We start from the raw sequence: 12,847 nt of genomic DNA, 5'->3' as shown, positions 1-12,847 counted from the left end.
TAGTACCTACTTCATACAGGTAAAGCCCTTGGAACCAACTCTGCTGCCAAGGGGCCCTCAGTAAATATTAACTAGGTGCACATGGCTGCCAGTGTTCCAAGAGCCCTGGCTTCCTCCTCACCTCCTGGGAGGCCAGGAGCAATCCCAGCCTAAGTCCACGAGTGCCCTGAGCCAGGTGTGACAGCTAAAGAATGTGATAGCCTCCGTCACTTAGGTGAGTCAGGATTCCTGGAGCAGGAGACCCGGTCGGGACCACTCAAGCCACTTGCTAGGAAAGATGAGACCCCTTGAAGAAGGGAAAGGGCAAGAAGGAGGCAATTGGCAATGCCTACCATAACCTCGAAAGATGAGAAGACATGTTAGGAAAAATCACAAGTTAAGAACAGAGCTGCTCTGGAAGTTGCACAGTGCACAGCCTACACAGCTGGATGGGGCTGTCCTGGCCAAGACCATGAGAGCCTTCAGATAGTACGGCATTCAATGTGGCTGGATCACAGCTCACAGAAAGTGATGGGAACTCAGGCAGGAGAGGCAAGCAGGACTCATATCAAAAGCTTTGGATGGCAGATCCAGACAATTCAGGTGAATCATCTTGAATATGATGGGGTCTGTGTGTGTGTGTGTGTGTGTGTGTGTGTGTGAAATTAAAGTTGGGTAGAAAGAGGGCTGTGTATTGATTGAGATCGTGTGATCCAGCCTTATGTTAGGATGTATATGTTGCGAAAAAGGAATGCAAAATATATACCTAAATACACCTGCTGTGTCCTTCTTTTCAAATTTCTCCTGTTCTCAAGGTCACGTCTTTTCATTTTCTCCTGTCCAGACAGCACTAAGTGAGGTCTTGAAAAATCCATATAATCATTGACCCTTATCAGACACCTTTGTCAGAGTGTTATGCGTATTAACTCATTAAACCTCACAGAAGCCTGTGAGGGACTTTTCTTAGGCCCACATCACAGATGAGGAAACCAAGGTACATTGGTGAAGTAACTTGCCCAAGGTCACACGGCTAGGAAACAGAGGAACCAGGATTTGCCCCCAGGCATTTTGATTTCAGATTTTTAAAATTATATTATGGAGCACGAAATTCCATGCTCCCCCCAAAACAAAAGGTATGCAGGAATACTTGAGTGATAATTCTTGGAAATGTATCAGAGATTAAAATATTCGAAGTAAGAGGGCACCTGGGTGGCTCAGTTGGCTAAGCTTCTGGCTCTTAATTTTGGCTCAAGTCATGATCTCAGCATCGTGGGATCGAGCCCCACGTCGGGCTCTATGCTCAGCGGGGAGTCTGCTTGGGATTCTCTCTCTCACTCTGCCTCTGCCCCTCTCCCCACACCCCCCTCTCAAATAAATAAATAAAATCTTTAAAATATGAGAAGAAATCAAAGGCCAAAGCGTTCTCAGAATCCTTGGCTCAAAGTCCTCACCAAGAGGCAAAAGTCTCCGCTTAGGGGCACCTGGCTGGCTCAGTCAGTAGAACCTGCAACTCTTGATCTCAGGGTCATGAGTTTGAGCCCCACGTTGAACATGGAGCCTACTTAAACCATGTTAAAGTGTATAATTCAGTGGTATTTAGTACATTCACAATGTTGTGCAACCATAACTTTTCATCATCCCAAAAGGAACCCCATACCTATTAATAGTCATTCCTCCTACCCTCCTCTCTCCAGCCCCTAGAAACCACTACTGTACTTTCTGCCTCTATGGATTCACCTGTTCTGGACATTTCATATCCATGGACTCATACAATATGTGGCCTTTTGTGTCTGGCTCCTTTCACTTAGCAGAACGTTCCCAAGGGCCACCGTGTCCTAGCAGGTGTCAGAACCTCATTCCATCCTGTGGTTGGGTAATACTCCGTTGTATGGATAGACCCCATTTTGTCCATTCGTCTGGTGATGGGCATCTGGGCTGTTTCCACCATTGGGCTGCTGGGAACAATGTTGCTCTGAGCATCCAGGGACAAGTCTTGTTTGAACACCTGTTTCCAGTTCTCCGGAAGGTCGGAGGGGAATGCTGGGTCATCACGTAGGGGACTGAACTTTGAACGTGGAAGACTTTGAGGGGCCCGAAGACTGTTTTCCACGGCGGGGGCACCATTTTACGTTCCCTCCAGTGTGTGCGAGGTTCCAATTTCTGCCTCTGCCCTTGCAGTCCTCATGCCGGGCCAGCAGGAACACGGTGAAAGGCTACTTCCTGGCGGGCCGGGACATGGCCTGGTGGCCGGTGAGTGCTGACACCCCCAGCTCCTCCTTCTGTGGGGTGGGGAACAGCATCTGACCGTCGGCACAGGTGCCGGCTCGGGGCTCATCCCTGAGGATGAGGGATGTCCCAGGCAGGCAGTGAGGGGGCAGGGTGAGGCTGGAAGGGCGTCCCCAAGCTGGGACTGTCAGGTTGGGATGCTGGGAATTGTGTAAAGGGTGGGGGCTTTGGAGTCTGGTAGGGGGAGCCTGCCAATGATTCCTTTTCCTCTCTGTCCTCCAGATCGGAGCCTCTCTCTTCGCCAGCAGCGAGGGCTCGGGCCTCTTTATTGGACTGGCGGGTTCGGGTGCGGCCGGGGGCCTGGCCGTAGCGGGCTTCGAGTGGCATGTGAGCTGCCGGTGGGCAGGGGCAGGTGCAGCCGCGGGAGGGTGCTGGATGGGCCTCCACTGGAGTCTGCCCTCGGCCCAAGGGTCAGCTCCCAGCAACTCCGGGCGGCCAATGTCTAGATGGGTGGTGTTCCTGGGAAAGGTTGGTCTTCAGAATGCCAAAGCGCTGGATAGGCCAGCAGGAGGAGAGCTGTTAGCCTTGGCCAGGGGCCATCAGTATACAGATGCACAGAGAGGGGATGAGGCCACTTCAGGTTCTCCTGGCAAGCCAGGCCTCCAGACCGCTGGTCCCGGCTACGTCTCTAGAGCGGGTTTGGGGGGAGCTGCACCTGCTGTCCTCACTCTGCCTCTGTCCCCCTCAGGCCACGTATGTGCTGCTGGCCCTGGCTTGGGTGTTCGTGCCCATCTACATCTCCTCGGAGGTGAGTCCACTCCCGGGGCCCCAGGGTGACCTCACCTGGGTCGGGGCCTTGGTCCGGCTTGGTGGTGCTGATGAGCGGGAACCCCGGCTTCGCTCACAAGTTGGTGAGCGAACCCACTGCTCTCCGGGCTGGGTTATTAGTCCAACTAGTGTGCCTATAACTCATGAAGACAGGTCCCCGAGGACCTCAGCCTGGGGGCTTTGCTGGTTTCTACTGCCCCTGCTTGCCGCATCTGGGGGATGATGCTCCGTCTACTCAAGCACATAGGCGGCACACCTGGGCGGCACACCTGGGCGATACTGTCCCCGACTCTCGGGGGAGTGCTTAGTCCCTGCCCCCGTGTCTCCTCCAGATTGTCACCATGCCTGAATACATTCAGAAGCGCTACGGAGGCCAGCGGATTCGCATGTACCTGTCTGTCCTGTCCCTGATGCTGTCCGTCTTCACCAAGATATCGGTGAGCTGCGCCCCCTACTCCCAGCGTCCAGCCAGCACAGCCTGGAATCATTCCTGCTCTAGGGGCCCCTCAAACAGACCTGATATCCTGTCGTCTGTCTCTAGTTCAACAGCTGGGGAAACTGAGGCCCAGAGAGGGACAATCATTGCTCACACAGTGAACCTGGGGTAGCTGGACCAGGGCTTCCAGAATGTCAGTTCGGCAGCTCGCATCGTCAGGGGACAAAGCAGGCCTTCTGAGTCCTGCTTTGCCCCAGGCCTAGATATGAGGGTGTTAGGGGTTCTCGCTATGAGGGGTCACTGGTGGGGGTGGGGGTCAGCCTGGGTGTCTTTCTGGGCCAGCGCGGAGGTGAGCCACGACTGCCCACTAGGGGGCGCTGAGAACGCGCACGGTCGCTGGTGGTTCAGAAGCCACCGGGAGCCCATCCTGTGGCTGGTCAGCTCCTTCGCAAAGCTGAACCCTGGCGGCACCCTCCTGGTATTTGGGTGCCGCCCTCGTGGGCACTCCAGGCCTCTTTCCCTTGGGGGCTTGGACTTGGTCCCCCTGGGAGGGTAAGAGCAGAAACACCCCTCGAATGTCAGTCAAGGCTCACTTTGGGCTCATCTTGTTGGAACCCCTGATTTCACAGATAGGGAAACTGAGGCCCAGGGCAGGAGAGTAACTTGTCCCAAGCTTCCTGGTGACTTCTTGGCAATACCATGTCTTCTGGCTCTCACTCCTGAGTCCATGGGCACCCTGCCCTTGACCCCCGAGGCCATCTAGCCCACTTCAGCCCCAGCTTCTGGAAGGACTCGGGAGGTGGGGACCAGGGCCCGAGTCCTACATCGGTCTGCTTCTGGCTGGGTGCACCCCGACGAGACCCGGAGCCTCTGTTTCCTTGTTCGTAAAGAGGGCAGGTCATCTGTGAGGGGGGTGAGGCTGTGGAAGCGCTCTTGGGCTGCTAGTTTCCGACCCCCGGCCTCGAGGGCTGCAGTGGGGGATGAGGCTGCCGGGTTCTGATCGTAAGGGGCCGAAGGACCCAAGGGACCCTGGGGACTCAAAGCAGGGGACTGACACAGTCAGCTCTGCTCTGGCACCTCTCAGTGGGTGGACTGGAGGGGAGAGGAGCAGAGTGGGGAGTGCCCGGTGGGGCCCCATGGGGCCAACCTGTGTGCACGGGGCGGGGGCGATTCTCCTCCCCCCCCAGCTTCATGCTGCTATATGTCTGTGGTAGAGTCGCATCTCATTCAGGGGTGGCGTGGGTAGGACTCCAGAAGGACTGAGGCTTAGGAGGGGACGTCCTAACAGAGATCTCATCCTGCAAGCCCAGTTTACAGATGAGACAATCGAGACCTAGAGAGCAACCGTGACTTGCTTGCTCAGGCGGAGAGCATGGTTAGAACCCAGGCCTCTGCCTTCCCGCCCGGGGCCACAACCTCAGCTCTGTTGCACTGAAACAGCTGGGACTTGACACTTTAAACTCCTTACTGTGATAGGGGATGACTCGACTGACCCTCCTATAAAATGGAAAACAGGGGCGCCTGGGTGGCTCAATTGGTTGGGCGACTGCCTTCGGCTCAGGTCATGGTCCTGGAGTCCCGGGATCGAGTCCCGCATCGGGCTCCTTGCTCAGCAGGGGGTCTGCTTCTCACTCTGACCCTCCCCCCTCTCATGCTCGCTCTCTCTCTCTCATTCTCTCTCTCAAATAAATAAATAAAATCTTAAAAAAATAAAATAAAATAAAATAAAATGGAAAACAGCCCACTGACGTCAAGGCTGGGGCTCCAGAGCCAAGACTGGGTTGCCGGAGGAAGCCCAGAGGAACGCTAATTGCTTGGCTTGGTTTGGGCGGGACTGGGGCCGCCCTGGCTGATGGCTTTGGGCTGAAACTCTTTGAAGTGCATGCGCCCAGCTGGCCCCCGGAGGCCCTGACCGCACTGGGAATGTCCCAGCTGTCTGCACATTCAGCACCCGTCCCAGCTGCAGTCTGTCCGGACAGAGACCACCCGGCTCACCGGCTCCCACCCCTCAGGCAGGGACAGTGGTGTGCCGGGAGAACATTCGATGGCAGGGTGCGGACATTACCGCCCTGACCCTCAGATGGGGACTGGGGCCACTGAGCCCCATCACTGCGTGGCTCTGGGCTAGTCATTTAACCTCTGGAAAATAGAGAAACGTGGCACAAGACCCTAGGTCACGTGGAGTGAAGGCCACATGTGGCCTACAAGATCCTCCAAGATGTGGCCCCTACCACCTCGCCAACCTCTCCTGTCCCTCTCCTCCTGTCACACACATCATTCCAACCACACTGGCCCCCTTGCACATCCATGAACACACCAGGCGTGATCCTGCCCCAGGGCCTTTGCACTTGCTGTGTTCACTGCCTGGAACATTTTTCCCCTGGATATCCACATGGCTCACATCTTCATCTCTGTCAGGTCTTTCAAATTTCACCTTCTCAGTGAGGCCTGCCCCTCCCTGCTTTCCCTCTTTTTCATACTCGCACTATCTTCCGGTATGCTGAATAATTTACTTAGAATGTCTGTTGTCTGTCTCCCCCATTTCTTCTCTCTGTTCACTGATGTGTCTCTGGCGCTCCTATGTGCCTGGCATACCTCATGGGACTGAAGGAAAAAGTATGCCAGGGGCCAGCTAATTCTTTCCGGGAAGGGCCAGAAAGTCAGTATTTGGGGCTTTGCAGGAGTCATAGCTGTTACTCGACTTTGCTGCTGGAGTGCGAAACACAATACCAATGCGTGTGACGGGATTTGGTCTGTGGGCTCTGCTGTGCCAGGCCCTGGGCAAGCCCTGGGTGATAAATACATTCCTTACTTGCAGGGAGTGTAATGTTCCTGATGGAGAAGTACACAGGCCAATATAGTCGTAATAGTAAAGTGTGGTGAAAGAGGCAAAGGTGGGGCTGAATTCTAGAATGATGACAGCAGGAGGAGAGATCAGGCTCCCTTCGGAGAGAGTGGCCTGTGTTGAAAATGCCAGGTTTGCAGGAACAGAAGGAAGGGGTGAGGCTAGAGTGCAGGGAGCCGCATAGCTGTGAGTGAGGAAGGGGATGGGAGGGGGCTGCCTGCCGGGTGGCACAGGGCCTCTGGGCATGGCTAGCTGGATCTTATTCTATGTGCGGTGGAAATGCAGAGAACTTGATTTTCCTCTGGACAAGCCGAGTGCGGGAGGGGCCAGTGAGGGGCTTCCAAAGGGATGGGGCCGGGGGTGGGGACAGCAGACGTGGGAGTATTTTGGAGACAGCCCTGGCCAGTGGGTCGGGTGCAGCGAGTGTGGCAAAGGTGAGAAGTTTCTGGAGCCCTGAAGGGACAGTGATGGCCTCGATGGAGATGGGCAAGGTTTGGGGGCAGGACAGGCTCCCTTGGGGGGTCCTGCCCGCCCTTCCCCCCACCTCCCCGAGGGCGGGGCTCTGCAGGGGGATGGAAGAGGCTGGGCCTGCAATCGTGGCCTGTCTCTCCGCATCCACTTCCCCATTTTCCAGATGAGGGCCACTGAGGCTCAGGAGGTGAGGTGACCTGCTCAAAGCCACGTGGCCAGGACACAGCCGAACAGGGACATAGACCCGGCCCGTGTGGCTCTGGGTTTAGGGCTTTTAGCTTGTACCAGGCCGCAGCTCTCCTGGGCCCACAGAAGCCGGGGCTCCGGCTGTAGGAGAGGTCAGACTGGGTGCCGTCGCAAGTTCCTCGCTGGGACTCCCCGGGAACCTGCAGGCAACCTCCTAATCGCTGCAGCGGCATATCTTTTTTTTTTTTTTTTTTTTAAGATTTTATTTATTTATTTGAGAGAGAGAATGAGATAGAGAGAGAGCATGAGAGGGGGGAGGGTCAGAAGGAGAAGCAGACTCCCCGCCGAGCAGGGAGCCCGATGCGGGACTCGATCCTGGGACTCCAGGATCATGACCTGAGCCGAAGGCAGCCGCTTAACCAACTGAGCCACCCAGGTGGCCCTGCAGCGGCAAATCTTTACTGCACGCTCTGCAGGGTCCCGGAGGGAAGAGTGCAGCCCAAGTCCCACGTCCACACCTTTGCCTGTGCTGCTCCTGACACGGTCTAAGTCCTCGTCCCTCCTTGGGGCTCACTGCCATGGAAGGAAGTCCCTGAGGAGGAGAGGTTAGGAGAGAGCATCCGGGAAGAGAGTTCTGGAAGATGGGGCGTGCAGACGGGGCAGCTCCAGGGCACAGGGACCTGGCTGGCCGAAGCCTGGAGGCAGCGAAGTGCAGGGTGTGCAAAGGAGACCAGGCTGGTGTGACCAGAGTCACCTGGGCTGGGAGAGATGGGTGGCCGGGGCCTGAAGGCCAGCCACACAGATCAGGGCTGAGCTCTGAGGGCGGCCTCTGTCCAGGAAGGGGTCCTGAGCACCGGCTGGAGGAAGAGCAGGCCAGGGAGAGGGGGTGCTGCTTCCTTCTAGAGACTTCCTGTTCCTCTTCTCCTGGCAGCTCCATCTCTGATACCCTTCAGGGCCTGGCCTCAGGGAAGTCTCTCCCCTCCCCAGGCCTCAGTTTCTCCTCTGGTCTGACGGGGCAGGGGGCTTGAAGAGTCCTTCCTGCTCTGACGTTCACAACCCTGGGCTTCTCTCTTTGGGCTGGAGGTAGACACACTCTCCCCAAGACACATGCACTCACACACACACACACACACACACACACACACGTCACCAAAGCCAGTAGCTAGAGTGAGGGGCTGCTGTTCTCCTGAAAGCACCTTGTCAGAGTCCACACTGGCTGATCTCTCCAAGAGAGGGTAAAGGGGAGCCTGGAGAGAGAGGTACAGGGAATGCAGGCTTTGGAATCAGGGGGTCCACAGCCGACTGAGCAGTGCTGCTCGGCTCTATGGTGGGCCAGGCACTGTAGCTCGAAGGGGCCTCTGCCCCCTGAGCCTCGTGCTGAGCGGTCCCCCACATACACAGGCTCGGCTGACCCACTGGCCTTGCCCAGCCTTGTCAGGAGCCCATCGGCCCCAAAGGCTGTATTTCAGGTCATCTCCCCTCCACCAAGCAGGCCCAGAATGGCAGATCAGGAAACTTGGCAGGGTGGAGCCCCTTGTCCGGCCCCTAGTCCCATAGACAGAGTCCTGCCCTCCTTCCCTGGGCTCCCACAATACAGGTGGGGGTGGTGTTGGAATTAGGGTTGTAAGGCTCAACCCAGGACGAGGACTCCAGCCCCACATGCCGCCCCGGGGTCTGGGATGACAGCGGCTGGATCCAGTCCAGCCCCTGGGGACCAGCCTGGGCCTGAGACATGGTCCTGGCTTCGGGTCCAGCCCCACCGGAGGGCAGTAAGCAAGACTGCCTGTCTGTTCCCCAGCCTGCCCCCCCCCCCAGAACACATCTGGTCTCTTTTCAGGGCCCCCGTCTAATGGGGAGCAGAGAATAGGGGGCACACCCAGACAGATACTGGCCTGCAGACCTGTTTCCTAAGGCCCATTGGTCTTCTTTTTTTTTTTTTAAAGATTTTATTTATTTATTTGAGACAGAGAGAATGAGAGAGACAGAGAGCACATGAGAGGGGGGAGGGTCAGAGGGAGAAGCAGGCTCCCCGCCGAGCAGGGAGCCCGACGCGGGACTCAATCCCGGGACTCCAGGATCATGACCCGAGCCGAAGGCAGTCGCCCAACCAACTGAGCCACCCAGGCGCCCCCCATTGGTCTTCTTGAGCCTCCCTCAGGAAGCCCTCCTGGACTCCTCCTTTCCCATCTCACCCCCCCCCCCCCCACCCCGGCAGGGGCCAGACTCAATGACAACACTGCTCCTCGGTGGACATGGGCCACTTAGGACTTTATTAACATTAGCAACATTCCCTGCACACTGCTTGTCCACATCCAGGACCTCCTCCCACCCTCACGACAGTGCCGGCGGGGGTGCGGGGTGGCTGGGGGTGTGTCTCCCACCTTGTCCACGGGGCACCGAGGCCACACGGTGCGCGAGTGGTGCCCTGGCTCGAGCCTCCGCGCAAGTTCCTCTCCCATTCCCCAGATCGACCTGTACGCCGGGGCACTCTTCGTGCACATCTGCCTGGGCTGGAACTTCTACCTCTCCACCATCCTCATGCTCGCCATCACGGCCCTGTACACCATCGCAGGTATGGCGCCCCGGGGACCCCCCACACAGGGGGCCTGACCGCCAGCCGGCCCGGGCATCCCTGCGGTGGGGCAGATGCATGGGGGGCACGAGCAGGAGGCGGGGGCCCCCTCCTCCCACAGCCTGGCCAGTGGAGCCGTGGAGTTGGTGCTGCCGGCCCAGCCGATTGGCCCCACAGCTGACGCACCTGAGAGGGCAGGGGACACATGTCGTGGAGCTGCTGCCCCTCCCCCCTCGAGCTCCGTCGTTTCTACCCACAGGGGGTCTGGCTGCTGTGATCTACACGGACGCCCTGCAAACGCTCATCATGGTGGTGGGGGCTGTCATCCTGACCGTCAAAGGTGAGCGGGGGGGGGGGGCTGCGCTGCCAGGACCCAGGTGCCAGCACTGGGTGGGGGTGGGCTCACGAGGTCAAGCCACCCGGCAGTCGGCCGCCCCCGCGGCGGCGGCCTCCCGACGGCGGCCCAGCTGAGCGTGTGGCCTGCCCCGGGCTGGCTCGGGGCTTGATGGAGAGGGAGGGCCGAGGGCACGTGTGCGCACCATCAGCGGACCACAGAGCCGCCCGGGCCTCTGGTCCAATTATTAAAAATCCTGTGCATCACGGCAGAAGCACTGCAACAGCCCGCAGGCCGGGGCTGGGGAGGAGGGGAGAGGGTTGAGACGCGTTGGTGGTCCTGGCCTGGGAACCCGGACGAAGCTCCGAGGGCGGCCCCATTAGGGGCTATCAGAGCCAGCAGGATCCCACAGGGGTAAACCGAGGCTCAGACTGGAGGATCCCGTGGCCCAGCAATTTCTGACCTTTGAATAGCGTTCGTACGCTTGCTCTGAGTACTCGGCCCGGCCTGGGCTCGGGGCGGCAGAGAGGCCAGGGCCAGAGTGCCGGCGGCAGGCTCCCAGCCTGGCAAAGGCAGGGCAGAGGGGCGAGGAGCAGGCAGATGAGACAGAGCGTCCCCCGTATTCACACTTATGTGTGTCTGCCTCCTTTCAGACAGGGGCCCACATCCCTGGAACCCACTGCAGGGGAGGGAGCCAGGCAGCCAGGCCCAGGCTGGATGGGGGGGCAGTGACTGCAGACACAGCAGAAGCCACAGATGGGCCGGGGCTTGCCCATGCAGGGCCCTGACCCTGAGGTAGACGGGAACAGTGAGGGAGCGAAAGGAGGGAAATGACTTCTGGCCCGAGCCCCAGCCGGCTGGCCACGTGGCCTCGGTCACTCCTGTGCCCCCTCTGGGACTCGTTCTGTTCTCAGTGCTACATGACTGCCGGGCATCCTCAGCTCTGCCCAAGTCACATCCTTCAGAAGCCCCAGGTCAGGGCTTTAACACTTTAGACTCCTCGGGAAGGTCCTCGAATGCCAAGAAAAAGTACTTTTGCTCCCTTGAGTCAACAATCTGAAGCCTGGCAGAGAACCCCTCGCCCGAGGCCAACAGGCATCCAGGGCCCAAGGGGACACTGTAGGTGTCCACGTGCAAAATGCTCATTTAATAGTCTTATTTTAAATACAAATAGAACAGTCATTTGAATCCCCCACCCCCTTGCTTTTTAAACCCTCTACCCTCCATACCTTTCCAGAGACTGGGAAAGGTGAATGGGAAAAAGTCAAGTTTGATGCACTGGGAAGTGGGGGCCCTGAGTCAGGGCCACCAGCCAGCAACCCGTCCCTGCCCCGCCCTCTCCAGCTTTTGACCAGATCGGTGGGTATGAGCAACTGGCGGCTGCCTATGCCCAGGCCATCCCACGCCGGACCATCGCCAACACGACCTGCCACCTGCCGCGGGCAGACGCTATGCACATGTTCCGAGACCCCTACACAGGGGACCTCCCGTGGACCGGGATGACCTTTGGTCTGACCATCATGGCCACCTGGTATTGGTGCACTGACCAGGTGAGTGTCAACGTCGCTGGCCACCCCACCTTCCTGCCTTCCGGGCCGGGCTCTGGACGGTCCGGGCGGCCCGTCTGCCAGTCCCTGGCACAGCCCCACGGACACCTGCTTGGTGAGTCTGGGCTGGGGCAGAGACCACGGACCGCACGGCTCCAGGCCCAGGGACGGGGTGCTAGGGGTCCTTGCGGTCCCGGGGGGCCTGAGCCCTCTGTTTAGAATCAGAGGAGGCCCACTGGCCACTGCCCGTCCTGGCCTTCAGGTGCTTCGACTGGGACAGTTTGGAGTACGGGATTCCAAAAGGACTTGGCTGCTCTTTAGGGTGCCTGCCATCGGCCTGGGGGCTGGCGTTTCGGGCCGGCCTTGGGGTCCCGGGATCAGCCAGAGTGCGGGACATGGGGCCCGCCTTGACCTGCCAGGGGTATGGGCCTGCCATGGCCGGGCCCGCTTTCCTGGCAGAGCTCTGGGTGCCATCAGCAGCAGGGCGGCAAAGCGGGAGTCCCGAGGTCCTCATCGGCCGCAGGAAGCCATCTTTCTCCCTGGTCCCTGAGGCAGGGACCCTACAGTGGGCGATGGGCTGGCCCTAGAAGAGAAAGAGCAGAGACGGTGAGCCCCCCCAAGGGCTGGGGGCAGGCCACAGCTAGCACACCTGGGTTTGCCTCCTGGCCTGGCCACTCACCTGCTGGTGGTCCTAGACAAGTCTGTTTCACTACTTTGTGCCTCAGTTTCCCCGAGTCCTATGGGAATAATCCCGCCTTCTGTGGTTACGATAAGGCAAGTTCCTGCTGTGCCCGCCCCAGCCTCCTCCATCCGTAAAGGGGGCTGGACGGGTTTGTTGGAGGGAGCACCTCAATGTGGGCCGGGAAAGTTCTGGTGAGCGCAGGGGCTGGGTCTTCTTCTGGAGTCTGACTCTCGCTCTCCCTGGGCTGTGAACACACCAGGGGACTGTGGGCAGTTCCAGGCAGCCGCCTGGTGGCAAAAGGTCTTGTGAAGCAAGAGATGACCATCTTGCCTCTGGACCTGGCTCCCCAAGGGCCCCACCATGGGCCTGAGGCAGCGAAGCCCAAGAGCCACCCCAGCCAGCCACTAGGGGATGAGTGAGGAGAGCCTTCCCTGCAAGAGAGGCCTGGCCAACCCCAGTCCCAGGCCACAACCCCGAGGCCCAGAAGGTAGACCTGGGATCCGCACCCAGAATAGAGTGACCTCCCCCATGGCCATGGCTCCCGCCCACGAGGGGAGTGTTCAGCGGGCTCAGTCCTGGCTCTCCCTCTCCCAGGCAGCAGGAGCTTAAGGACCGTCTCTGGGCTGTGTCAATGGGAAGTAATCCAGGATAGGCTTCAGGAACCTTGGGAGGCTGGGCCTCAGTTTCCCCAGCTGTAACATGATTCTGGTCTCACACGTGGGCCTCTGGGGCACACACTGA

At 58.8% G+C, this 12,847-nt stretch overlaps 2 protein-coding genes across 4 annotated transcripts in view; one reads left to right on the top strand and one right to left on the bottom strand.

Moving 5' to 3' along the window:
* Positions 1 to 12,847, top strand: part of SLC5A10 (solute carrier family 5 member 10) — a 58,402-nt gene that overhangs the window by 2,796 nt on the left and 42,759 nt on the right. For 2 of the 3 annotated variants that reach the window (XM_034989713.1, XM_034989712.1), the window contains exons 2-8: positions 2,158 to 2,229; positions 2,488 to 2,592; positions 2,954 to 3,013; positions 3,366 to 3,470; positions 9,438 to 9,543; positions 9,803 to 9,883; positions 11,222 to 11,427. In XM_034989713.1, the coding sequence (XP_034845604.1) occupies positions 2,158 to 2,229; positions 2,488 to 2,592; positions 2,954 to 3,013; positions 3,366 to 3,470; positions 9,438 to 9,543; positions 9,803 to 9,883; positions 11,222 to 11,427 (735 nt within the window). The remainder of the gene's footprint in view (positions 1 to 2,157; positions 2,230 to 2,487; positions 2,593 to 2,953; positions 3,014 to 3,365; positions 3,471 to 9,437; positions 9,544 to 9,802; positions 9,884 to 11,221; positions 11,428 to 12,847) is intronic. The other variant, XM_034989714.1, reaches the window with a different exon arrangement.
* The window catches only part of FAM83G (family with sequence similarity 83 member G), a 30,218-nt gene continuing 26,896 nt past the window's right edge, over positions 9,526 to 12,847 (bottom strand). The window contains exon 6 of the mRNA XM_034989711.1: positions 9,526 to 12,007. Within this exon, the coding sequence (XP_034845602.1) occupies positions 11,600 to 12,007 (408 nt within the window). The 3' untranslated portion in view covers positions 9,526 to 11,599. The remainder of the gene's footprint in view (positions 12,008 to 12,847) is intronic.

This window comes from Mirounga leonina, unplaced genomic scaffold (genome assembly GCF_011800145.1).
Source record: "Mirounga leonina isolate KUSES-001 unplaced genomic scaffold, KU_Mleo_1.0 Mir_488, whole genome shotgun sequence".
In the NCBI taxonomy this organism is placed as follows: Eukaryota; Metazoa; Chordata; class Mammalia; order Carnivora; family Phocidae; genus Mirounga; species Mirounga leonina.
Note: the sequence above shows the minus strand (reverse complement) of the source record. Positions and strands in the feature narration are given on the sequence as shown.